At 39.5% G+C, this 24634-nt stretch overlaps 3 protein-coding genes across 3 annotated transcripts; 2 read left to right on the top strand and 1 right to left on the bottom strand.

Annotated features, from left to right (window-relative positions):
* Nucleotides 1–1139: 1139 nt before the first annotated feature.
* LOC133027880 (zinc finger protein ZFP2-like) lies at nt 1140–8387 on the top strand. The gene is made up of 3 exons (XM_061095028.1): nt 1140–1409; nt 3474–3828; nt 5127–8387. The coding sequence occupies exons 2-3, from the start codon at nt 3642–3644 to the stop codon at nt 6347–6349; spliced, it is 1410 nt and encodes a 469-aa protein (XP_060951011.1). The 5' UTR covers nt 1140–1409; nt 3474–3641; the 3' UTR covers nt 6350–8387.
* Nucleotides 8388–11767: 3380 nt separating this feature from the next.
* Nucleotides 11768–13684, bottom strand: cabcoco1 (ciliary associated calcium binding coiled-coil 1). Its single transcript, XM_061094467.1, has 6 exons — nt 13622–13684; nt 13459–13547; nt 12718–12887; nt 12478–12622; nt 11939–12011; nt 11768–11863 (listed from the first exon to the last, which is right to left on the bottom strand). Exons 1-6 carry the CDS (start codon nt 13682–13684, stop codon nt 11768–11770), a joined length of 636 nt encoding a protein of 211 aa, XP_060950450.1.
* Nucleotides 13685–16238: 2554 nt separating this feature from the next.
* Nucleotides 16239–23772, top strand: LOC133027457 (transmembrane protein 26-like). Its single transcript, XM_061094466.1, has 6 exons — nt 16239–16426; nt 16592–16688; nt 16776–16847; nt 19498–19697; nt 22152–22231; nt 23522–23772. The coding sequence occupies exons 1-6, from the start codon at nt 16239–16241 to the stop codon at nt 23770–23772; spliced, it is 888 nt and encodes a 295-aa protein (XP_060950449.1).
* The last annotated feature ends 862 nt before the right edge of the window (nt 23773–24634 follow it).

Below are 24634 nucleotides of genomic sequence, written 5' to 3'. Positions count from 1 at the left end.
AATATATCTCTCAAATTACCTCTTGTCCAGTACCTCTAAATCCTAAGCTATGTATATTAAGCATCTATCCGGACAATTGTTCTCTGTCTAATAGAGAAAGAAAAATGGTTGACCTGTGTCTTCTACAGGCCAGGCACTCAATTGCTCTGATGTGGAAGAATGTTCGTTGCCCCTCTCTAGGCCACTGTTTAAAAAACGTAACTTCGAGTTTGGCTCTTGAGAAGTTACCACATGTAGTTAGGAAGAAAGCTTCTCAATTTTACAGTATCTGGGAGATGTTTTTGGACTTTGTTAAGAATGGTGACATTGAAGAGGCATTGGAAATGTGAAGTGACTAATCTGTTGTGAGGAATGTGTGCTGTGCTCTGTTCCATGTTTGTGACTGTATTTTATTTTACTTATATATATATATATATATATATATTTAATTTTTTGTTTTAATTTAGTTAAACTAAATTTGTATTTTCATTGTAATTTTTTGTCCTTGAATTTATGTTGTAATCATATCTTAGCAATTTGCGTGATATTTGTATTATTTATTGTCATTTTATGCTGCCATATGTTCAGGTTGGGGAAGGTTCTTGTATGTATGTAAATTGATGTAAATGTATAAAACTGTATAAAACCAATAAATATATGTTAATATGTAAAAAAATCAGCTCTGAGCTTCCCTGGAACTCAGTTGAGATAAAGTGTGAAATTGTGACAGAGGACATGAACTGTGGAAGGTGAATGGTGCCATCTGGTGTGCAGAGATCTCATGAACCTGCTGTACAGAGCCGACTCGGATCACAAGTTAGACACTATATTCAGGATCCCATTGTGAATTCATAATGGTATTTTTTAAATGTGTAAATCTACAGGCAAATATAAGTGATTTTTGTATTTTGTAAAGTTTTCAATGTCACTGTCACATCAGAGGTTGGTAAATGAAGAGGGTGATTGTATACACACATACATGGATTGAAACAATGTTGCTGCCACTGTACCTTTAAAACTCTGTTTAAAATTGTAAATGTTTAATCTGGTGTTCAAATATTGGGATGTGTTGTGTTGCTGAGGAGTAAGTTCACAGAAGAGTACTGAGGTTGAACAGTAGGTGGCGGAAATAATGCTGCTGATAAATGCCAACAGAAGAAGAAGGAGCTGGCTCCTCTGTCTGTTTTTAGCATGAGGATCATAGACTGTTTTTAAAATGAAGACCCATGAACCTGTGTCAGTGCCTCGTAACACTGGTCACTTGACTGAAGCGTCTCACTCCTGACAAACCAGTGGAAGTCACTGACCTGTGAGCGGCAGCTGCAGGTAGCACAGCTCCTGGGGACTGTAGGAAGTGGAAGCTAAGCTAACCATGCTAATTGAGCATTGACTGACAGGAGGAGACAGGAAGGACAAACCGTATCCGCAGGGTAAGCGCTGTAATTGTTCCCGTTAGATTTGTCAACAGAGGTTGGAGACACTTCGGTTTTTGACATAATTGTTGTGACGCTGTTGTAATGTCACTGGTGATCTTTGTGTTTAAGCCAATCTCCAGATGTTTAGATAGATAGATAGATAGATAGATAGATAGATAGATAGATAGATAGATAGATAGATAGATAGATAGATAGATAGATAGATAGATAGATAGATAGATAGATAGATGGATAGATAAATGTACTTTATTGATCCCAAATTGGGAAATTATTTTGTTAGGCCAGCATGTCAAGGGCATTGCACATAGAGCAAAGTTTTAATAAAACAGATACGAAGAATTAAAATAGCTCAAAATAAGTAAATAAAGAAATCAAATATACTAAAAACTGTACAAACTCCCTTGGTAGATGATAAACAATAAAGTATTAGAATACACAGTGAGGTACTAAATATAATAATAACGACTAATCCTATAAACAAGAGACTAGATACAAGAGATGACAAACTATGTACAATAGACAAGTGTGCACAGCTGCAGTAGTTGTTTGCATTTAAAGACAATGTAAAGGTAATGTAAGAAAACAACACACTAAAATATAATATGAATATAAGATGAGCAAATTCACAGTTACGGCAGGGGTGGGCAGAGAGGTTTGTTGTGGACACAAACTGTATTGCTCAGTGTTTTGAGAGTTCACCTTTCGACCCGAGGTAAGAAGATGCACAGTGTTAAGGCTGTGGGCAGGACAGATTTCCTGTATCTGACCTGAACCAGTCCATTGGAGAAAGGGCTCCACTGTGTGTCCACTATCACAGGTTTGTCAAAACCTTAAAAATAATTGTTGTCACTAATAAGTGACGTAACAATGTCAAACGCCAAATTCACACACGTTTAGCTCTCTCAGCTTATAAACTGTTCCGTGAGACTATATACTATATACTATAAACGTTTATTAAGATTTGAATAAGTGAAAGTAATTACACAGGATTTGTGCCCTCTGGTCACTTTGTAATCCTCAGTTTTTAAGTGGTTGTTTTGGCCACAAACATCTCTGGACACTGGATTGATCCTGTTGCCAAGGTAACAACGTTACCAAAGTGGATAAAGAGCATGTCATATCACAGATCACCCCAGGCTATACAAAGGTAAAAGAGATGTGATAGACACCACAATTGTATTTTAAGAACAGCAAAAGCTATAAAATATGTCAGCATTCAAAATATAACATGAAGTAAGCTCAAATTAGCCTAAATAAACTCAAGAAGTCATGGCCAGCCTTGGAATAATTCTAACATTGATCTACTGCAAGTTCCCCAAACTCCCCGCCACAGTTCAGACAAGTCACCTGTACATCACATTATATTTCCTGATACAAAAAGCCCCTGCATCATCAGACGAATGACCCCCTGCTCATCCAACACTTCTTCCTAATATCACATCTGGAAACTTGAAAAAGAAGGAGGGAAGCTTAACAAATCCAGCAATGTTGATCTAAAAGTACCTTCAGTTATTTTACATGCAGTAATGCCACATGACGCTCCAGCCTGTTGCTATGGGTTAGTGATGCTATCACTAGAGCCTGACTGATTTATCTGTCTGCAGATAATCGTTGAGCCTTTCAAAGTATCAGCATTTATATTTGCCGGCATGAAAACTTTTAAAGAAAAGTGTAATATATTTTACCCCTTAATGTCGGAATCAGCCCACAAAAAAACAATTTAAGTCAGGCTCCAGCTGTCATGTGACCAGTCACATGATTATGTGCAGGATGTTTACTTTTTAGCAACAAACAAAATAAATCTACTGTGAGGTGGACATACTTTTGTAGCTTCATAACACAAGTTTGTTATTAAGTAAACAATGAGTTCCATCTTAATTTTGTTACTTAAAAGTCAACAAATATATTCAGATGATCAAGAAAGACAAGCTTTTTTGTATATTGAATTTAAAACTCTTGCAGGTGTGACTGCTTTATTCATTTATTGACATTGAATTCCCGCCCTCAGTTTTGAATGAGCTTCACCTCTTCATGGTATTTCCTTTAAATGTCTTTCAGATCTCCAGTTCATTGTCCCGAGTCACGTGTCGTCTCTGTATGTGGACAGAGTGAAGGAGCATCTCAGGACACAGGCATTAAAGTTAATTAAATCAGGATTAACACGTGAGTTTCAGGGCTCATTTCTGCCTCAGACACGCCGGCACCTACGAACTCTCACACTTCAGCATGGTGAAGACAGCAAAGATGGAGCTGCTGAGAGCGCTCATCACTGAGTGTTTGTCAGCAGCTGCAGAGGAGATCTTCAAGATCGCAGAAAGAACCATCGTAACGTATGAAGAGGAAATGTCCTGTTCAAAGTGGGTGGTGGGCGACCACTGCAGACTGCTGGATGTTGCCAAGTCACATAGCAAAGGTCAGTTTGTCAGATGTTTCTTTAGGAAATCACGACTTATTACAAATAAAAAAAACACACAATTATTTCTGCTTAACTGCATTAAATTCATGAGCTAACATTTGAATAGGGAAGCCAGTCTTCCTTCATCAGTCTTTTAATCTTTCAGGGACACAGTATGTAACACGAATAAATATAATTCAGTCAGGAAAACTCACGTCATGATTAAGCCATTTATTGCAACAAATGTAATTACAGTTGGGCTTGGCACTGATGGTTCCACTTGTTAAGATGCTCTCTGGTCAAGCAGCTTACCAAGCTAAACAGGCAACGCAATGGAGCCCCCACCCCATACAAGAGTGAGCCCAAAGCGAGAGATTGAGTAACATTTTAAAATTTGAGTCAGTTTGAGGCTGGAGTGGTGGAGGCTAAACGCCCCAGCAGCAGCAGCAGCAGTGTGAGGTAGCAATAGTGTAGTAAGGGTCAGTGAGGATCATATTTAAACGGACCGCTTTGGACTACAATCAGCTGACTGTCAGATGATTACAGCCGTGTCCTGCATCAACTAACACAAAGCTTCATTTTTAGATGAGATATTTAGACAGGTAAGATTTACATATCCTCACATCCCGGCTGCATTCCATTACGGACTATATAAGGATATAATGAACACAAAAAATGTCTGTGGATTTTGGCAAATGTATTAAAGTGGCCTATGCTAATAGGTAATTGACAAGGGAACATTGAATATGAATTGCATTTATTGGAGTAATTAATGGAGTCCCCGTGAATAATGTAAATATAATAATAGTTGACACTAGTATAAACTGATTCATAACTAAATGTTGAAGAAAATGTATGATTATGTACAGTTTTCAGTTTGTATTAGAGTCCCTCATTCAGCCTGGCATGGAGATTTTAGGTGTGTCAGTTATGCACATGATCATTTATCATGAATAATCCCCCCCCCCTTATAAACAGCAGACATTTTAAGCTGAAAAGAGACATTTAGGACAAGTTTGTGCAGTTTGCAGTTTAGTGAATCCAACTTTGAACATTCATACAAGTAAATATAGTGTTTTTTTAGGATAAGAAAACAAGGATTTTCTGGCATGGGGCTCTTTGTTATACCATTTTCCCGCTATAAACTTGTATGGTAATGACTGATGACCAATCATAGCCCTTTACAGTTCATGAGCTATGCAGGAAAACTAGCAGTGAGCAAAACAGCTGGTTGACTTTAATAATATTTTGAAAATGTCCAGCTCCTACTGTAACTCACATTAACATCTTTAAAATGAATCTCTTTTTTTCTTCAGACTACCTCCAGATGTCTGCCACTGATGTGAAGCTGCAGTGTGCCCCGGAGCAGCCTCCTGCCAGTATCACTGTGAGGTGGGAGGAACCAGTAGACACCTGGTCAGAGCCAACAGAGAACTACACACATCCACACACTTCTCCTGATGATGAAAAAGATCAATGTGATCCGGAGATTCTGATCGATATTGATGAAGATGAAGATATAAAGCAGGAGTGTGACCCGGACATGCATTTGAAGAAACTTTTTAAATGTCCCATTTGCTTCAGTTGTTTTTCTTCCAAAAAGACGATGGTACGACACGTCAAGAAGCATCCAGAGGACAAATCCTCGTCTTACCAGTGCCAGTTCTGTGACCGCTACTTCTGCCACAAGTCTGAATTCATCATTCACACCATGATACATGAAGGCTCCAAACCTTACAAGTGCCAGTACTGTGACAAAAGTTTTGAGCACAGGGACGGTCTGTTGATTCACAGACAGAAACACAGTGAAGATAAACCATGCCAATGTTTGAATGTAAAGGTGGAAGCAGAAACTCAGCTCAACTCCAGGACAGCTTTGAGTAAGATGGAGGAAAAGCCAGAGCTGAGACGTGGTGAATCAAACATGAAGACATTCCCACTAACTATCACTCCCTATGACAAAAGTGAGTTTGAGCAGGAATCTCTGCAGCCGCTGTGTCTGTATCAAATCCAGACTGTTGCTGACATAGATAAAGAAATCTCAGCTGCACTCCCATTGGATCACATTAAAACCGAGCCAACTGGAGCTCATGATGGACTATCAGGCACCAACACTGATAATCAGCCGCTCCTTTCGGTGAACCCCGGTGAGCACAGGGATGTTGGGACAGAGCCCAACCATCTCAGGATAAAGCATTCCCCGCCCAGGAGACTTACAGGAAAATCTACAGAGCTCATGATGCAGTTTGAAGCAGGAACAGCACAGAAACCCTACAAGTGTCCTTGTTGCACCAAGTGTTTCTCCTTGACAAAGACTTTAATAAGACACGTAAGGATCCACACAGAGGAAAAACCTTATCAGTGCCAATTTTGTGGGCGAAACTTCTGTCAGAAGTCCGATCTTGTCAACCACACAAGGATACACACAGGGGAGCGACCCTATCGGTGCCATGAATGTAACAAATCCTTTGCTCAGAAAGGCAACCTGGTGGTCCACATGAGAAAACATACAGTGACAGTGCCAAAAGTCCAGCTGTAACTTTAGTCAGAGGTAACCGCAGAGAAGTATGGATGTAGCCGGAGAGTTGAAAAGTTTTTTTCAACAACATCTTTGCAGAATGTGGCTGGGTATAAACCTCAATATTTTTGTGGAACCACCCAAAAACAATGAGGGTTAATCTGGGATTTAAGAGGCATTTGTATTAAATGACGTTGTGGGGGTTTGGCTTGGGTGTGTTGTTGTCCCCAGACAATACAGTGCACTGTTTCCTAAGCTGCTTTTAGACGTGCACTGAACTCTGGAGATCCTCCGGACATTCTCTGGAGGGGCTGTATGTGAGAAGGCTAATGTCCTAGTGAAAGTCTCTGGACGTTCTCCGGCCAGCCCCCAAGTATAAAGTCTGCAGAAAGTACAGAGGAGCTGATGATGTAACACCACGACAGAGTGGGTGTTAGAGGTGTGGACATTTTTCGATTTTAGATGCATCGGGATGCGGACGTGAAGACAACTGCAACAATGCAGAGACAGAACATAATCCATTCATGTTTTCTGCTCAGTCATTGTTTTAGTTGTTTTCCACCGCTGCATAATTATAACAGCGCTGCTTCATGATCAGGGCAGACACACAGGTCCGGTTGTCCTGCTTCCTCATCACTCCTCCTCTGACCTGCGCTCACTTTACACTTTAACATAAAGACCATCACTGATCACAAGTTATTAGGTAACGTACACGACTGACGGTTACACTTGAGATTGTTTGATTCTCTAGAGTTTATGAGAAGCATGTTTAAACAGGACATCAGGGTTAAAGTGAGCCGAACGATCCAGAGCCATGATCAAATTTATTTAATTGAAAACCTTACTTTGTAAATTACAATACAATTGTAATTGCAGTCTGTAATACTTTTTAAAGTATTTTCTTAATAAAAACAGAGTTCATATTTGTCTGACTGATTGTATGCAGTGGCAGATGTTTTTTGTTTCCATTCCAAAATATAGCATGTTATGAAATTTGGTGCAGCTTGATTGAATATAAGTAGGATTATTGGGCCTTGGAGGAGTTATAGTGCCATTGTAGTTCTGTTCTGCAGTTCGGTTTGTAAGTGCTTAAAAATAGTGGAAATTACAGCATCTTCCATTCCATAGTTAGCTGCTGTGAAGGATCCAGTCTTAATCTCCAGCCACATATCAGATTTGTTTAGTGATCCACATTGGTCTAGTGTTGCTCTCACCGATAGCTACAGTGTTAAGAGAAAATGTTGACCAATCAGAGGTTGTGCCTGTGGCTCAGAAGGAGAGCTGTTTGTCCACTAACCAGACCGTAGCTGGTTTGATCTCCAGCTCCAACATAACATTTTGACAAGATCAATGTTATTGTAAGTTGTAAGTACAGCCCAACCTTTCCCATGATTCATTGTGGGAAATGTTGCTATGTTGCTAAGCGACGGCTGTAATGGTGGGACACACTGGTGACACAATAGGTAGAGTAGACCAGGTCCTCTGCAGGATGTGTTGTGCCTTGTTTGGCTGCGTTATGGCGCGACTGTTACGTCACCGGTTGTTTACAGCTTTAGGCTGTACTTTATTTATGTCCTTGAAAAACTTCTCATGCTCAGATAGTATTAAGCAACAAACTGCGGTTACTTAAGTGACAAAAAGTATCTTTATCTGGTTTCTACAGTCCCTCAACACTGTGACACATCCTGTGCAATCAGCCACCATGAGTCACCATGAGTCCCTATGTTTCACCATGAGTCACCATGGACAGGTAACCGCAGTGTGATCACTGACAGTGGAGTCCAGGTTCGACTAGAAGGGATCTCTCTGAGATCTCTACATGTTGAGGGGGAGAATCTGTTTGCCAAAACAAAACAAACTGCTCCAGTGTGTCAACATCAAAAACATGATGTGTTGCAAAGTGGTAGAGGACGGATGTATTCAGTTTTTATTGTAATTGAAAATGTTTATTTAATATTTAGGTTTTTTAATTGAATGGTTATTCGTTTGTTTTTATAATTTTATTGTGCGATATGTGTTTCTACATCAACTATTAAAATTTACATCTGTTCAGTTTATTGTCAAGAAAGTTTTTGTTTGAACAATCACGTAGACAGAAGTATTTGATATTCTGGCTCTTGTTGCTCAAATTAATTTCTAAATTCTCAAAAACATTATTAAATGATGCTTTAATTCCTGGTTTGTGTGGTTTCATATCATATTAGAGGAAGAGAAGAGATTATCTTCTCATCACAGCTGAGAATCATTCCAACCCCAGGAATCTTTCAGCCTCCTGAGGCCTGTGGATAACGTCATAATGAACAGAAATGCATGAAATTCAGAAAACTAAAAGGTTACCACAGTTACTACTGAATGTTTTGTCCCCAAAGGTGGACTGCACACACATCAGGTTTAGTTTCCGATTTTTGTAGAAGGAAAAATCTTAAAACGGTAGAAGATAATATTTTAATAATTTTTATTAGTGTTAAGTGATTTAAAATAACTTAGGTAGTAAAAAGACAGCACACATACATATAAAGATACAATGCTATCATTGCACAAAACAATCATGTCTTTCATGTTGTAGTTCTAGATTTGTATCTATATCTATATTTCTATATTAATAGGGAGAAGATGAAGAGAGAAGAAAAGACAGAAGAAAAGGCAAATAAATGATTAAATAAACAGTTGTTGGACGTTAGGCTTCCCATCCCCCTCATCTCCTCTCTGCTTACATTCACATTCACTTGACCCAGATGTACACACACAAACATACACATAAACAGACACACACAAGGTTAGACAAACACGCAAATTGTATGTTATGTTATATAAAGACAACAATAAAGGTGATGTTTGTCAAAAATAGGGCGAGGGGGGAATTTACTTGGTAATAAATTGTTGGGCATAAAAGAAACAGGAAAACAAGAGTAAGACTTATGATATTACATAGTACCAGCGGGGAGGGGTCAGATATTATAGAAAGGGTGATCAAATTTCTCCAAAGGATTTTATTTTTTTTAAGAAATGTTTTAAATTTGGATGGTTGTTTAATAGGTGAATAACAGACACCTTGGTTCTATCTTTCCAGATGGAAATGGTTATTGATATCAATATGAATAGTTTGACATGTTTGTGTGTGTGCGGTGTACAAGGGAATGCTGCAGCGACCAGAAGTCTGCCTGCAGGTCTCCACTGTGGGGTCACTTCGAGTCAGCTCCACTGACAGAACAGGAAATACAAGCAAAAACTAAAAATTAAAATAGTTAAAAGACATTTTCAGTGGAAGCAGTCTTATCACTAATTTATATAAAATTAACATCTCAATATTTATCATGAAGATGAGTAAGTTATTAAGTTTTTTCTGTCCATGCAGCACATAACATGGTTAGCAAAGCCAGTGAAGCAGGGATTCTTCTAATTACAGTATCTCCATCTCCATCGATTTATAACCTTGTTATACACACACACATATATATATATATATATATATATATATATATATATATATATATATATATTTAGATCAGATGAGCATTGGAGTAATTTAAAAGGCAAAGCGAGGTAGAGGTGCACTGAACTAATTTACTGCAATTACTGCAAGGTGGTATTATAGAAAGAGGATGAATGATTAATACAGAGAGCCTGACAACATTAATAATGGCTGAGAGGATGAGGAGTAAATCTAAATTAAGACAGAGGGTCACGAAGTTAAGGGGAGGGGAGTTAATGAATTGGTTGAAACAATGAAAAAAAAAACTCAAGTTGATATGATAAAATAATTACAAAACGCTTTGAGCCTTGAAATAATGGCTGCTAAGTGTCTTTGACAGCATAATCCTTTGAGACGGGTGGGGGTTGTGGCCTGTGGTGGTAATTTTGCATTGAAAACAGGGCTTTAGAATACCTGGTCAGGTAAGAGACAGAGGAGGCAGGCATGCACCACCACCACCACCACCACCAGATTAAGAATGAAAACATGACAGTCTGTATGTTCACCCTGAGGAAGACATTAGGGCTGCATTATTAAAAAAATAACAAGGTTCAGTGTTTCGTGTCATTTGCTCCAACTGCTTACAAATTGGATATGATCTGAAGAGGCATTAAATGGTTATCTACCTACTTATTCCACAATCTATCTGTATATGGAACACATATCTCGCAAGTCATTGTATTTATGTGTATTCTTAGTGGGTAGTGCAATGTCAAATTTGGTGCTTTTTGGTGTGTGTGCATTAACAAAAATGTCAGTCAATGAAAAACATTGTTTATAAAACGTTTAGAATAAACGTTAAGTGTTCTAACTCCACTTTGATGAAGAGACTGTTAATAAAAAGCTCTGTACGGAAGGTCCAGCACACAGTATTGACATTATAATGGGAAACTATTGAAAGCTAATGAACCCCAAATTGGCTGCGCCGTTCTCATAGAAAAAAAGTTCCGCCCATAGATGAATGTGTGTGAATGGCAAAAACCTGGAAAGTGCTTAGAGTGGTCAACACTAGAAAAGCCCTTTATAAAATACAGCACATTTACCATAAAAATGTTGTTTTGTCTCTTTATGTGTCACAGACACTCCTCAGTTCTAAATAAAACATTTGATTCTTGTTGGCTAATGGTTGGTCAACGAGCATTGGGTATTGCTGAGAATAAAAGTTCAAAATGTCCATCGCCACTCTATTGCTATTCTCACAGGAACCCCCCGATTTTCATGTTAGAGCTTTTATTCCATGTAGAGATTCTGCCCTGATAAAAGCATTTTAAATAAAACATGTAGTGATTATTATCACCACAGAAGAAGGGAGAACGGCTGGAGTGGATACACATGGGCAATCTGTGGCAAGGCTAAAAACAGACGTTTTACTCACAAATCCTGCAGAGTGGAAAGCTGAAAGCACTCAGGACCTGGAGTGCAGCTCTTCACCCACCGTATAGTTCACAATAAAAACTCCAGGGCAATAAGTCAGGAAGTACAGTTTTTCCCATTGACTCAATATCTGATTTAAAATTTGTGCTTAGCGACAGAAATTACGCCAGATTTACATTGACTGAGACATACGGTATGTTTTTGCATTTAAGGATTTATTTTATAAATGAGTTTTAGTTGCAGTTAAAAGTTACGTCATTGCAAAGCTACATCGGCAACATACTGAAATACCTATAGTTGGCTAAACCAAAAATACCAAACTATTAAAGAAATTATAAGTTTGAAATAAGCTCATACTTAATTTACAGACTTGAAATTGCTTCATTCAAACAATGAAGTCCAACATTGCTGGGTCTGAATCTTCCTGGGTGGATTTGACATTTCCTGGGTGGACAAGCCAAGGAGAGCATAATTATGGAAAATTACTTTATTACCATTTTTTGTCGGGCATCCCATTAACTGGGTCCACCTCACTATGTTTATCTTGTCTTACCCAGTGTCTGTGAAGTCAAACTGAAGACACCCGTTCATTTTTATGGGAGAGACACATGGGTTGTCACTTCAGGTAGAACAGAGGAGACGCCTTCCGACAATGGTTCGAAAAGACCCTCGAACACCTCGATGGTCCTCTGGAACACAGCATCTTTCAAATGTTACTTGAAGGCACACAGAGACAGAATCACACAGGGTCAAAGCTGTCTTACCTCCAGGCTCACCACTATCTCCTCTCTGGGTGTGGTCAGCACGACCTTGTAGAGTCGGTGGTTCTGAAACAAACTGCAGCCAAGAGAACTCAAGTTCAAGCACTTTTATCATTATTAAAACAATACTGCCTAAGGGATCAGTTATACAATGAAACCACGATACATTGTCTGCCTAATGTCAGCCGGGATTGGCTCCAGCCCCACCCCCAAGACCCTTGACGGATAAGCAGTATATAGGATTGATAAGTTTGTTTACACGAGTAATGATAATTAATGAGTTATCTTTTATAATATAAAATGATAAGATGATTGCAAACATGATGTTTTGTCACAGATTGCATCAACCTAATACCGTATAGAGTGGTTGACCTGAGATCCAGCATATCATATATCATTTTATGTTTTAATATTATTGATTCATAATTCATGTCTTTATTTATTCTTAATGTATCTATCGCTGTCGTGCATAGACAAGCTTGGAACAAACAGTATATAGATATTTCTTCCGGATACACTATTGTGTTAGGATCTTCCCATACCTGTCTACGACGTAACCTATTAACTCTTTGCCTTCTTCTATGGACAGGAGGGAAGTGGTTTCTCCACCTGAAATCACACGCTGGGTTGCAGGAATCAAGGCCTGAGCAAACGCCAACATGTTCTGCACCATAGTCATCTGTTTCTCTAGGGTATGATGAGAGAACACACAGATTATCATTCTGATTGATGGATAGATGGATGGATGGAGGGAGGGATAGGTAGGTAAGTAGATGTCTCACCTTTTATGTTGTCAATCAGCATTTGTAACACAGCCATAGTGAAGGAGGTCTGTGCGGGGCTGAACTTCTGCTCGTTAGTCCACCAGAAACCTAAGACGTAAAAATCCAGCAGGCCACCATCCCTCATACATCTCTTATAGTTCCTCAAGCCCAGGATCTCCTTCAGTTCCCTGGAGTATTTACACAGTGAACCACTTTAATGCTAATGAACTCACTGGGTCAAAATGATAAATAATGAACGAGGCCAGCATTTCTCACTTAGGATTGTTTTTCCCGGCTGTATGAAGAAGGACTTGAAACACTTTCATGTTGGAAAATAAAATGTCTTCACACAGATTTGCTGGGTTTACTGTGGTTAATATTTGGTCCTTGCAGGGAAAAGACTGACAATGTGACAGTGATGTCCACAGAGTCAGTGTTAGACAGATGGACGGTGTGGTAGTGGTCTTAATGTCCACATAGTCAATGTATTGATGACTGGATCTTACAGAATCCCCATATAGATACAAGAGTTTACAACAATGTGACTAATATATTATATATCGAGAATTAGATATTATGTATTGTATATTATATATTAGTGGAACGATATTAAAGTTTGACAATTTTACTTAAACATGACCTATACAAACTTGGGGGTTAGCACTGGGGGGTGCAGATTTTCGGGGATACTCGGGCACACTCATATACTCAGGGATACTCAGGGATATTTAGATACTCGGGATACTCGGGGATACTCACAACTCCAGCTCTTCCGGCGTCTTCCGCTGCAGCTCCGCAGTTCTGAGATGAGGCGGCTCGTCCCACATGAGGTACGCTGGGGTCGCTCTCTTCCAACACACAACACAGAGTGTTAATGTCGGATAAACACGACACAAACACAACAAACACTTCCTCTGATTACCTGCGGCTCACTCTCCTCCACCTTCACCGGCTCTTTCTTTTCACGACGTCGCGCTCCCGACATGTTGAGGCTCTTGTGGTTGCCGTAGCAACGCCCCAATCAAAACTGAATTCTACTCGCGACTACCCGTGCTTTTATTTTGAAGGTGTAATCATTTTGTTTCCGGTGTGCTATTTCTAATCTGTCCTCAGTGATACTCAAACTTTATTTTAAAAACCACGTTGAAAACTTATTTTTCACAAGTGCCACTAACTAAGCTGTTTTGCATTTGTATTTGTATTATAAATGAAAAATATAAAATTTTCATACACATCTATCTATCTTTTTAATATTTTATTATTACTTTCCTTTAAATTATGTCTCTGTGTTTTTCTTTACTGTCCCAGTACAGCAACTGTGCTTTAAACAATTTAGTTGTTTTCAGAAGCTGAAGAACAACCCTTGACCCCTATTTATTTTGTATTAATCATTAACAAATAAAGAGAATGCAATTACTAAAAAAGGATCCAAACTGAGTTGTATGTAAAGGTCAACATGACCTGTCATCATCATTTTGTGACGTTTATTTTTCCTACTTAAATTATATTAATGGAACTTGGTAAACATTAATGCAGTATTACTATTATATGCATTGTTGTTGCTATCACACAACATGGGTCAAAAAATGATCTGTATGAATTTCCTGTGTTATTTTATACATGGCTGAGTGTTTCTTTACTATATTTTTTAAATAAATGTATTTTCATTCAATATTGTAAGTATTCATTAAATATCTTGTTTTTGATTACCACAAATCATTATTTTAAGTTTTCCTTTCTTACTTTATAGACAAATTACAGTATGTGTTCACTGCTGAACACCCACCGTTCATTTTACACAGCTGCATTTGCACATCTGATGCATGTAAGTTTTATTTTTCAATTCATTACCACAGAGAAGATAAATATGAATAATACTAACTGGCTATCAGCTAGCTAGCTTATTTTCTGGCAAGCTAACCATAGTTAGATCAACTAAATAAAATTCAAAATATTACAGTATATACTAAATAGACAGATTGATATGCATTTGAAAATATGCTTTTGATTTTTTTATCCAGAGAGTTAGAATGGCTGGTTGCAATCATTTCAGACTTACGGTTGTGTTTTTTTTCATAGTGATGCTTTATGAGGAACAGGTTCTGAGTCTGAAATCTCTGATGCTGAGGACCTAGACTTTGTTCCACAGGATCAAGCCGGAGTTGTGGGAGTGTCTTCGAATCCAGCTCTCCTTGATACAGAAGGCTCCTTTGGTGACATAGAAGACTCACCTTTGATAACATCAAAGGAGCCTTCTCCTAAATGAAGAAGGAAGAATGAGCTATAAAATAATGTTGCAAGGAAACACCCATCCATGCATGAAATAACACAGGATATGAATATGGGGATTTTTTTTACCCATACTGTTCATTATAAGGGGTTTGCATTGCTTGTGAATCAAAGGGGTAATTACATCTTTATACTCTTATTTTTTTCATTATAACTAGTCAGAGCTGAAACCTGATGAAGCAAAACTGTTCTTGGTCTTATTTCCCTCTCTCTGAGGATGCCTTGAGATAATGTGTATTATGATTTGGCGCTATACAATTAAAATTGAATTTAATTAGTGTCCCTGGCCATCTCACCTGCTGTGAACACTGTCTCCTGTAGTTCAGCTGCTTCCAGCCTGCAGTTTTGAATAAAGGTGGTGAGACTACCCTTTTGTTTTTACACTTGTACCTGCACTTGTGTTTTATTAACTACAGGACACATTCTGCAAACGACACTGACCATTTTTAGCGTTGTCCTCCTTCCCAGATAGCGTACTAATAGATGATGGGCCACTTCAGGCAATGATGCAACACATCTGACATGTTCTTGTGGCTGGAACATGTCAGATGTGAGCATGTGAACAATTTCTTTATTAAGAAATCGCCTGTGTGGCAATGATTATGGCGCCATGTGCAGTAGTGCCTAAGCGCCACTAGATCCTCCGCTCCCCTCCTCCCCCCACCTCAAGCTTTCAGGGGTGAGACCTGAGGTTGACTTGCCTAACTCACAAACTAGAACGAAGGAGCAGTGCAACATGGTTAACCACACAGTGACAATGTATCATTGACATGACGTGGCAAAGAGTGTTAGAAAGCTGATGGTGTGAATGCAACTTTTTACTTTTGGTGCATGCTCCCCGTGCTGTTCCTGATAAGTTGGCACCATGGGGGGCTGCCCCTGTCACCCATATCTGAAGCCGCCACTGCTCCAGGCACAGATGTACCGAAATCAAGTCCCATGAGAATGGATCTATTCATCGTTTTTTCTTTAGGAATATAATTTAAAAGCAGCAGGACCCTAAGACTTTTTTATTGTACAGAACACAGTGATTCAAAATACACAACTGCACATCTGTAGGCAACTTATTCATATTATCAAGACGTGCCGAACACTACAGCAAGCAGAAAAAACAGAAGTGCAGCAGGTTGCTGGAGGCGTGCGCCTGCTCTACCTCCCCCTCTGTAGCACTGAACCCGCTCAGACCTCTCACATATACAGTAACTCCTGTGTGCAGCTGCTTGTGCTTCCCAAACTCCGAGCTTAGCATCATGTTCTTCAACTGGATCTGTGCTGTGGTGACCAGGTCTCTTTTTATCCTCATCTCTCTCATTGGGGTGGTAAGGGTGGTGTGGGTGAAGGACAATGGACTCTACTGGTTCCTTACCATCCTCTACCTGCCTCTGGTGGCAGAGATGATCCTGACCCTGAGGAGAAGGAGTGGAATTGATTACAAATGGTATAAATGTAGTCCAGTTCATTATTACTAAAGGCTATTGTTATATAATTCATTATTATACATGTAGTCCATGTTAATAATAGTTTTCTGGAAAGAGATTGGCTTGTTGTAAAGGGAAGGGAAGTTGTAACAATAAGTGTCTAGTGATGTCTTATTTCTCTCCAGGTTTTCTCCAGCTATCTTCCTCTTCCTCATCAGCATTGTACCATCATTATGGATTTTAGAGCTTCACCATCAGGAGAACAAAGCCACTGACTCAAGGGTATCGTCCTTGTTCTGTATGATCATCTTCTTTTCTGCTTGATGCCATGTGACTGTGTCCACTGAAAATATCAATTTCTTGTTCTAGTGTGACAAACTGAACTCATCTGCGTTCGAGAGTCTTTTCAGAATCTGGAGCAATGGCAGTGAGGAATTCAAGGTAGGTAACAAGATTATACAAATACGTATTGATGCTCATTGACAGTAAAATATGCAAACCTAATCTTTTTAACTTGTCTTTTTAAGTTTGCCTGATAATCTTTTCAAATATAAACATTTTTAGTCAGTAACTGAGTGATACATGTCTTTGTTTTTGCTGCACATTTGCTTTTCCATGTTCTCACACATGTAGACAGTGGGACTTCTATACTGCCAACAGTTAGTTCAGTCAAGGAGGCTGTTTTAAGGCTGTGGGTGTTTTCCACCCTTATAACCTGAGCACATTCATAGAGACTTCTACTTTTAATGGAACGGTCCGCCCTCAACATAAACAACTACAAGCTGAAAACAACAAGGCTGGGGCACTGGGAAATATGTTCTTTGTTTTAACCATGTTTTTCAGACGATATACCAACAGTACTCCTTTAACTGAAATGTACAATCTTTGATTACAAACACACATATATATGTGTCTTTCCAAGAAAAAATATTGCAAAATCATTGTTCCAGTAAATTCTGTTATAAACAGGTTTTAACATTCAGCTCAGTTGAGGAAGATGGTGTCAAACTGTGTTGTCTTGCTGATGACAGATCAGAAAACATATCAACGCTTCAGATTATCACATGTAAAGATACAGTGTTAGTATTTTGTACATGAGCTGTATCTGTTCTGAATAGAATAAGTAGCGTATTGATTAATTGAAGCAATCAGATGAGGAGACCTGTGTAGTGACACCACTGGCTCTCTGTTCCACCAAAAGAAGGAGAGAAGAATTGGTCTTTTAACAACTTTTACTGATGATATTTTAAAGGCATTGTCTGATTGATGAGCATGAGAAGATGTACTCTGTACTACATGTAGTAGGGCCATGTTGACCCAGACTGTGTTCAGGTCAGTCACTTTAGGAACCAGAGAGCATAACCCATTGACAAATAGCATTTTAAGTTGTGTTATTTCAACTTGAGTTGAAGGCCTGGATAATCAGAACTGCAGTGAGGGACAGGCGAGGCCCACTGGAGACGGCTGGGTGGGGCAGACAAACAGAGATTCAAACAAGCAGGCACAGAGCTAGACGGGTGGGACCACTGTGATTCAGGTACCACTGTGATTCATAGAGTTCCACTGAACGCAGAGAAAACTTCAGTAAACAATATTAGAGACCATAGTTCTGTGCTGAGGGAAGACTGGAGAGGTGGCTTGGCCTAATGCTGCCTTCAAATGGGGTCATGTTTCCTGTGTTCATGAGTAGAGTCTACTTGACCCCCTCTCTTGTGTTGTTTAATGTAATGTGATGTAGTGTTTAGGACTTGGTTCGTCTGAACTTTATGAAAGAGCTAATGAGTAGTGAAGTGTTTCCTCACATTTTCAGATAAAGTGGAGGCCTTATAACTTAACTTCTCTTGGATGGAAAGTAAATATATTGTATATTTAGTAAAATTGAGTTTTTCTTTAGAACTTTATTATATGAGAGGGGAAAATGTTAATATTTCAGCATTTTTCTCTTTTTTTTACGTCAATATTATGCCTTTTCCCAGCTTGCTAGCCTTGAGCCTGCTAACTTGGACACACCGGCTCACGGGCGGGCCGGTGCTGCCGATAAGCCTCAAACATTGTTATTTTCAGAACTGCCTCGTACCGCTAGATACTGATGCAACATATCATTAGAAAGCTAAGATTCTCCCGATTCGACTGATGTAAACTATTTCAAGATCCGATCACCACAGCCGGTACAATTAACGTCTCAGTCAAGACACTAACACAAAAAAAACAATCACAAAGTCGACGTCACTCACCTAAGAAGCATCATATTAATCCACAGATACATGTACAGGTACATTGCCCCAATTCTAGACGTTCCAATCCAGTAACATCATAATCAGTCCAAAACCCACTATTACATCAAAGAATAGCCACAGTCAGCTGTTGCGTAATCTCAGCGCAGCCAGCATCGAGATGTTAACAACATGAAAGATGTTTATTTGTATACATTTTAAACCATATGACCGGTTTTGCCTCCTTTATATAAAAGTATGATTTTGAGTGTAAAAGTAGCCTTTTTAGTCTAGTTGGTTACCATAGTTCCAAATGGCCTTTGTGGAAAACGCCTAGACATGCCCTTAGGAAAAAATCTGTGAAATATTCATTTTCTGTGGTATTGTTATTAAATTTGAACCTGGGCTAGTCAAGGCTTCATGCTAGGGTCCCAGTGTGTTTTCCAGCTCATAAGTCCCAGCTAGAGTCATCTGCAGGCATCTGTTTAACAAAAAATATTCAGGCGGAAATAAAAACCTTCTACTTCACTGTGTTCCAACTGCTATTACTCAATGTCAGTAGCACTTAGACTGATTCTGACTGTTGGGGGGGGGGGGAGTTCATAATGTTACCTTTCAAAGAGACCAAGATCATGCATGTACTCCAAATGGTTCAAGAACAGCTTTCAATTTACTTTCGGTACTCCTCAGACAGGCCTTTTAGGTGAATCTCACCCGCTGCTTAACAGGCTACGACACCAGCAGATACATCCTTGAACACCAAGCATATGCATGAGTTCCCACAGTGTAAACATGAGCTCACAAGTTTCCATTTAGAAGGAAAGGGAGGGGAAACCGTTCATCTTGTTTTATGACTTCTGTCATTTTTACACACACAGCTCCCTCTGCCCTCACTGTGTGCCAACGAGTGGATCCTGTTCTTACACCAGGCCCTGCTCATCTTACTGATCGTGGGGAAATGGCTGCTGCCAGCGTCTGAAGAAGTGACCAGAGACCAGCTCTCCCAGTTACTGCTCGTCTTTGTGGGCACGGCGGCTGACATACTGGAGTTCACCTCTGAATCACTGTCTGACATCAAGTGAGTCACAGGGTGCCGGATGGGGAGGGATGGAAAGTAGCTGAGTACATTACAGTTTTTCTCAATTGGTTTGGCTCATTTCACGAAACAGAAATGACATTCTCAGAGCACTAAGTGCAATTGGCAAAACAGCCTATATGGTTCAGCACAACTACATGGATCACCTTCAAAAGGGCATATCTCACCCAAAACAGTTAACTCAAGCTTCCAACCAAATCCTTTTCTCATATAAAAAGTCAGTGCCCCCAAAATGAAAAGTTCATTCTCGATTGCTGTGGCTCATCTCTTGGGGGAAAAAGGACATTCTCCAAGGTTTAAATACATTTGCCAAAATAACCTAGATGGTTCAGCAAAACTCCATGGCACACCTGCAAAAGGTCAAAGGTCATATCTCTCTCAAAACAGACAACTCATCAGTCAAAACTAAATCCTTTTCTCATACAAATAGTCAGTGCCCCCAAAATGAAAAGTCCCTTTGGCATTGTTTAAACACTACAGGTCAAAATGTTTAGATGTTTTGTCAGTGTGGCAGTGGACCATAGAAATATCCCTCATGTGCACATTTCAATCTTGGCTCAGTCTTTTGACACTGAATGGTTACAGTAGATGTTTTCTTTCCAGAATACTATGTGTAAACAGAAAAAAGATTAATTCAAGGTTTCACATAAAATACTTTATTGCAGTCATACAGCCATGGAAATTGTTACAGTAATTGCCATACATCGTGGTTACAGTAACAGAAAATGTGTACAGTACAATATACTGTCAAACAATAAGCACATCAAAACTAAAATTAGGTATAGCCTACACTAACAACACATACAGTAAGAAACTAAAGTAAAGCTGGAGTTTCACTAGTTTTCATCCTCACTCTCCTGCTCTTCCTCGCGCTCATGTCTGTCTGGCCACAGACTTTCATCAACATCACATCTGATGTTCTCCCTTGCTATGCAACGGGTGAGGAATCTGCGTGCATGCTGCAACCATCCCTGACACTGCTCTGCTGTGACATCACCACAAGCAGCATCCATTGCCTGGAGAAGGGACCTCTGGTTTTGAGCCCGATGCTCATAGACCCTCCACCTCCATGCAGATAAAAACTCCTCGATAGGATTGAGGAATGGGGAGTAAGGTGATAAGAGCACCATCAGCATTCTTGGATGGACAGTGAACCACGCCTGATGAGCGGGACACGGTGGAAGCTTACATTGTCCCACACAATGAAAAATGTGTGGGAATAGACACTATTACCATTTGTATTTAGTTGTTTACTTTGACTTTAGTTCAATAAATTTGAATACTACAGTTAACTCTACCATCAATAATTCCATAGTTGACTGACCACATACCTGTTTTCCCTGCGGAATGTTTGGATGATAGAGGACACTGTAGAGCGTGGCACATTAGGCTGAACTCGACGACCTGCCTCTGCCATTGTGAGGCCATGGTTGAATGGTTGACCACATGGTTCACAAGTGTAGCCCGAATTTCATCTGGCACAAATTGTTGTCTTCGTCCTCCTCGGCCTCTTCCCCCTTCTCCACCACCACGCACCCTTGCTCCTCTTCCTCTTCTTCTTCCTCCTCTTTCTCAAGCAGGCAGTTGCCCTTGGTTGTTTCCCTGGCCAGGTGCTTCCATGTTCATAAATTGTACTGAACTTGGTCAAGCTCTAGATAATTGATGGAAGCATTTATGCTCCTAGATAGCACCTGTCAGCTAACTAAACTTACTGTGTGATTGGTGATCGGATGTGTGAAACTCCCCCTTGATTAGTAAAGTTCTAGTTGCACCTGAAAATTAAGCCGATGATCCAAGAGATCCATATTACAGTATATACCATGATGTTTTTCATGGTATTATGTGCCTGAAAGATTTTGACAGTGGAGTGAACTATTGTGCAGGTGATGATGTAAACAATGAAATTATGCCAACGTGTTCTGCAGAGAACAACCACTTGACTGAGAAGCAACATTCAGTTTAGACCAGCAAGATATGTTCAGTTGGTAATTGGGCTAACTGAAGGCAATTGTACCTAACCGTTTGCAAGGTGTCCTAAATCATATGAAAATTGTGCTTGTCATGTGCAAGGCGGTGCTAATACAATTGCAATTTGATTAAAGGAATGAGATCTTCCAATCTGTTGTGAACAAGTGCCCAGTGGTTTGGAGGTTTGCACGTGTAGTTTTGAGAATGTCATTTCTGTTTCGTGAAATGAGCCAAACCAATTGAGAAAAACTGTAACTCAAATACTTAAATACAATTTAAAGGTACTTTACTTGAGTATTTTCATTTTCAGATGCTTTCACCCCACTAATATTTAGAGAGAAATATTAGTTTATTTCTACACTGGAGTATTGGTATTTTTAGTAAAGTTAAAGATCTGATTGCAAAGGAAAGAAGGATGTTGTGTTTAATTTGTTATCTCATGAAAGAGTGTGTTTGTGTGTGACACAGGGACAGCCGTCCAGTCATGGTCTACATCATTCTAGCTGTGTGGACGTGGAGCATGCTGCAGTTTCCCCTGCATCTCTCTGGTACCATGAGTAACTGCATAAGCATGTTCTGAAACCGAATTAGATATTCTGCAGGTCGATAGGTATGTGTAACGACTCCTTGTCCTGTCCCGTGTACCAGACAATGTCCTGAACAGACTTCAGTATGTGCTGAACTCTGCCTCCAGGGTTCTCACCCACACTAAGCCCTGACAGCCCATCACCACGACCCTCATTCACCTCCACTGACTCCTCATCAAGGCCTGCATCATCTACAACCTCCTCCTTCTCACCTATAAATCCTCTCCATGCCCGAGCCCCACCATATGTTACTGACCTCCTCCCCCCCTACACTCCGCTCAGAAGGCTGCAGTCCTCTAACAAGTTTTATCTCCATCCCCAACACCAAACTTAGAACCTTTGGATACAGAGCCTTCTGTGTCGCAGCCTCCACCCTCAAACTCCACCTGTTCACCCAGGCCTTTGGCCTCTGCTAATGCTCCCTCCTTCCATTAGTCGGTTTATTTCTATCCTGTTTAGTGCAAATTACTTTCTTTTCTCATTTGTTCCCATGGACATATGTAAAATGTCCTTGGGTCTCTTGAAAGGCGCTGTATAAATTCAAGCTATTATAATTATTTTACTATCATTATTATTATTATTATTATTATTACATAAATGTGTTTTTCAGACTAGCTGTAGTGTTGTAAAGTGCTGTTTGTTTTGCACAACTACATCTTCACTCTGCACACTGAGAGCTGAACCATTTCCAAAAAACCAATACATTTAACAACCCTGTATCTTTAAGGTTATGTTTATATTTAACCAATGCAGTGCAGGATGTTATTACTAATACTACTACTACTACTACTACTACTACTAATACTACTACTACTACTACTACTACTACTACTACTACTACTACTACTACTACTACTACTACTACTACTACTACTACTAATAATAATAATAATAATAATCAACATCATTATAATGTTCAGTAAGTCTTGGGAGTGATATGTTTGAGGTGGTGAATCTGACATTCAGACCAGAGTCTAACTCAACTTAACTTAACTATATATACCCTTGTTTTGAAAATCTTGTCATTGGTCCATGGTACGGTTTTAGGTCAAAAGCTGAGCTTGCCCCCCCAGAAAAAACTTTTACTTCAGAGACCCTGCTTTGTGTAGATTTGCAAATACTTCCAAGAAGGAGGATTCCTAACCTAAAGCAACTTTTAGTATGTTTATTGGTATTTCTCAAATGAAATATTGCAGAATACATCTCAGCTACAGGAGTTGGTGTCAAGATAGTTTCTCTTCTGTTCAACAGTCACGCCTGCCTCCTCAGAAGACCTCTCAGAACCTGCGTCCTCTCGGTTCTCCCAAATGAGGACTGAGGTCTGGAGCATGGCGGAAGCTTTGTTTATCCAGGACGGGCCTTTCCTGGTGGTCCGCCTCATTGCCATGATCCACTTCCATGTGATCCACCAGATGCTGATCTTCTTCGCCATTAAAAACTTCCTGGTTGTCATTCTGAACATCTATCGGCTTTCTGTCCTTTTCTGTGTCAAGAGCCCCTGAGTGTCTCGTCTTTCTCATTAAACATTCACAATTGCTCCTTAAACACTTGTCTTCTTCCTCGTCCTTGATGGTACATTGTGTTTCTCATTGTGTTAACGCTGCCAGCTGTTGATTAGTCGAATATGGTGAAACTCATTGAAAACAGGACTCCATAGCACTACTTGTGGTCGATAACTCCACAGGTTTACTCAGGTTTTAAATTTATTGACCCGTTCCAAAGCCAACCAAGCAGTAACCTGTGTAAGTATTACAACATGAATCCCCAGCATGGTTTAACTCAGACTGCATCGTCATTCAGATCAACCTGCAACTTAGGGAGGCTTCAGAGAGTTCATGATATTGCAGAGTCTTTTTCTCTGTCATTGCTACTCTCATCCATTTCAAACCAAAGTGAGCTAGATAGATAGAGAGATACAGAAAGATAGATAAATAGATAGATTCCCAAGCTGTGCAGATAGATAGATAGATAGATAGATAGATAGATAGATAGATAGATAGATAGATAGATAGATAGATAGATAGATAGATAGATAGATAGATAGATAGATAGATAGATAGATAGATAGATAGATAGATAGATAGATAGATAGATAGATAGATAGATAGATAGATAGATAGATAGATAGATAGATAGATAGATAGATAGATAGATAGATAGATAGATAGACAGATAGATAGATAGATAAATAGATAGATGAATAGACAGACAGACAAGCAGACGGACGGACGGACGGACGGACGGACGGACGGACGGACGGACGGATAGATAGATAGATAGATAGATAGATAGATAGATAGATAGATAGATAGATAGATAGATAGATAGATAGATAGATAGATAGATAGATAGATAGATAGATAG

The sequence above is a fragment of the Limanda limanda genome, chromosome 21 (assembly GCF_963576545.1).
Source record: "Limanda limanda chromosome 21, fLimLim1.1, whole genome shotgun sequence".
Taxonomy (NCBI): domain Eukaryota; kingdom Metazoa; phylum Chordata; class Actinopteri; order Pleuronectiformes; family Pleuronectidae; genus Limanda; species Limanda limanda.
This window is presented reverse-complemented; position numbering and strand designations above follow the sequence as displayed.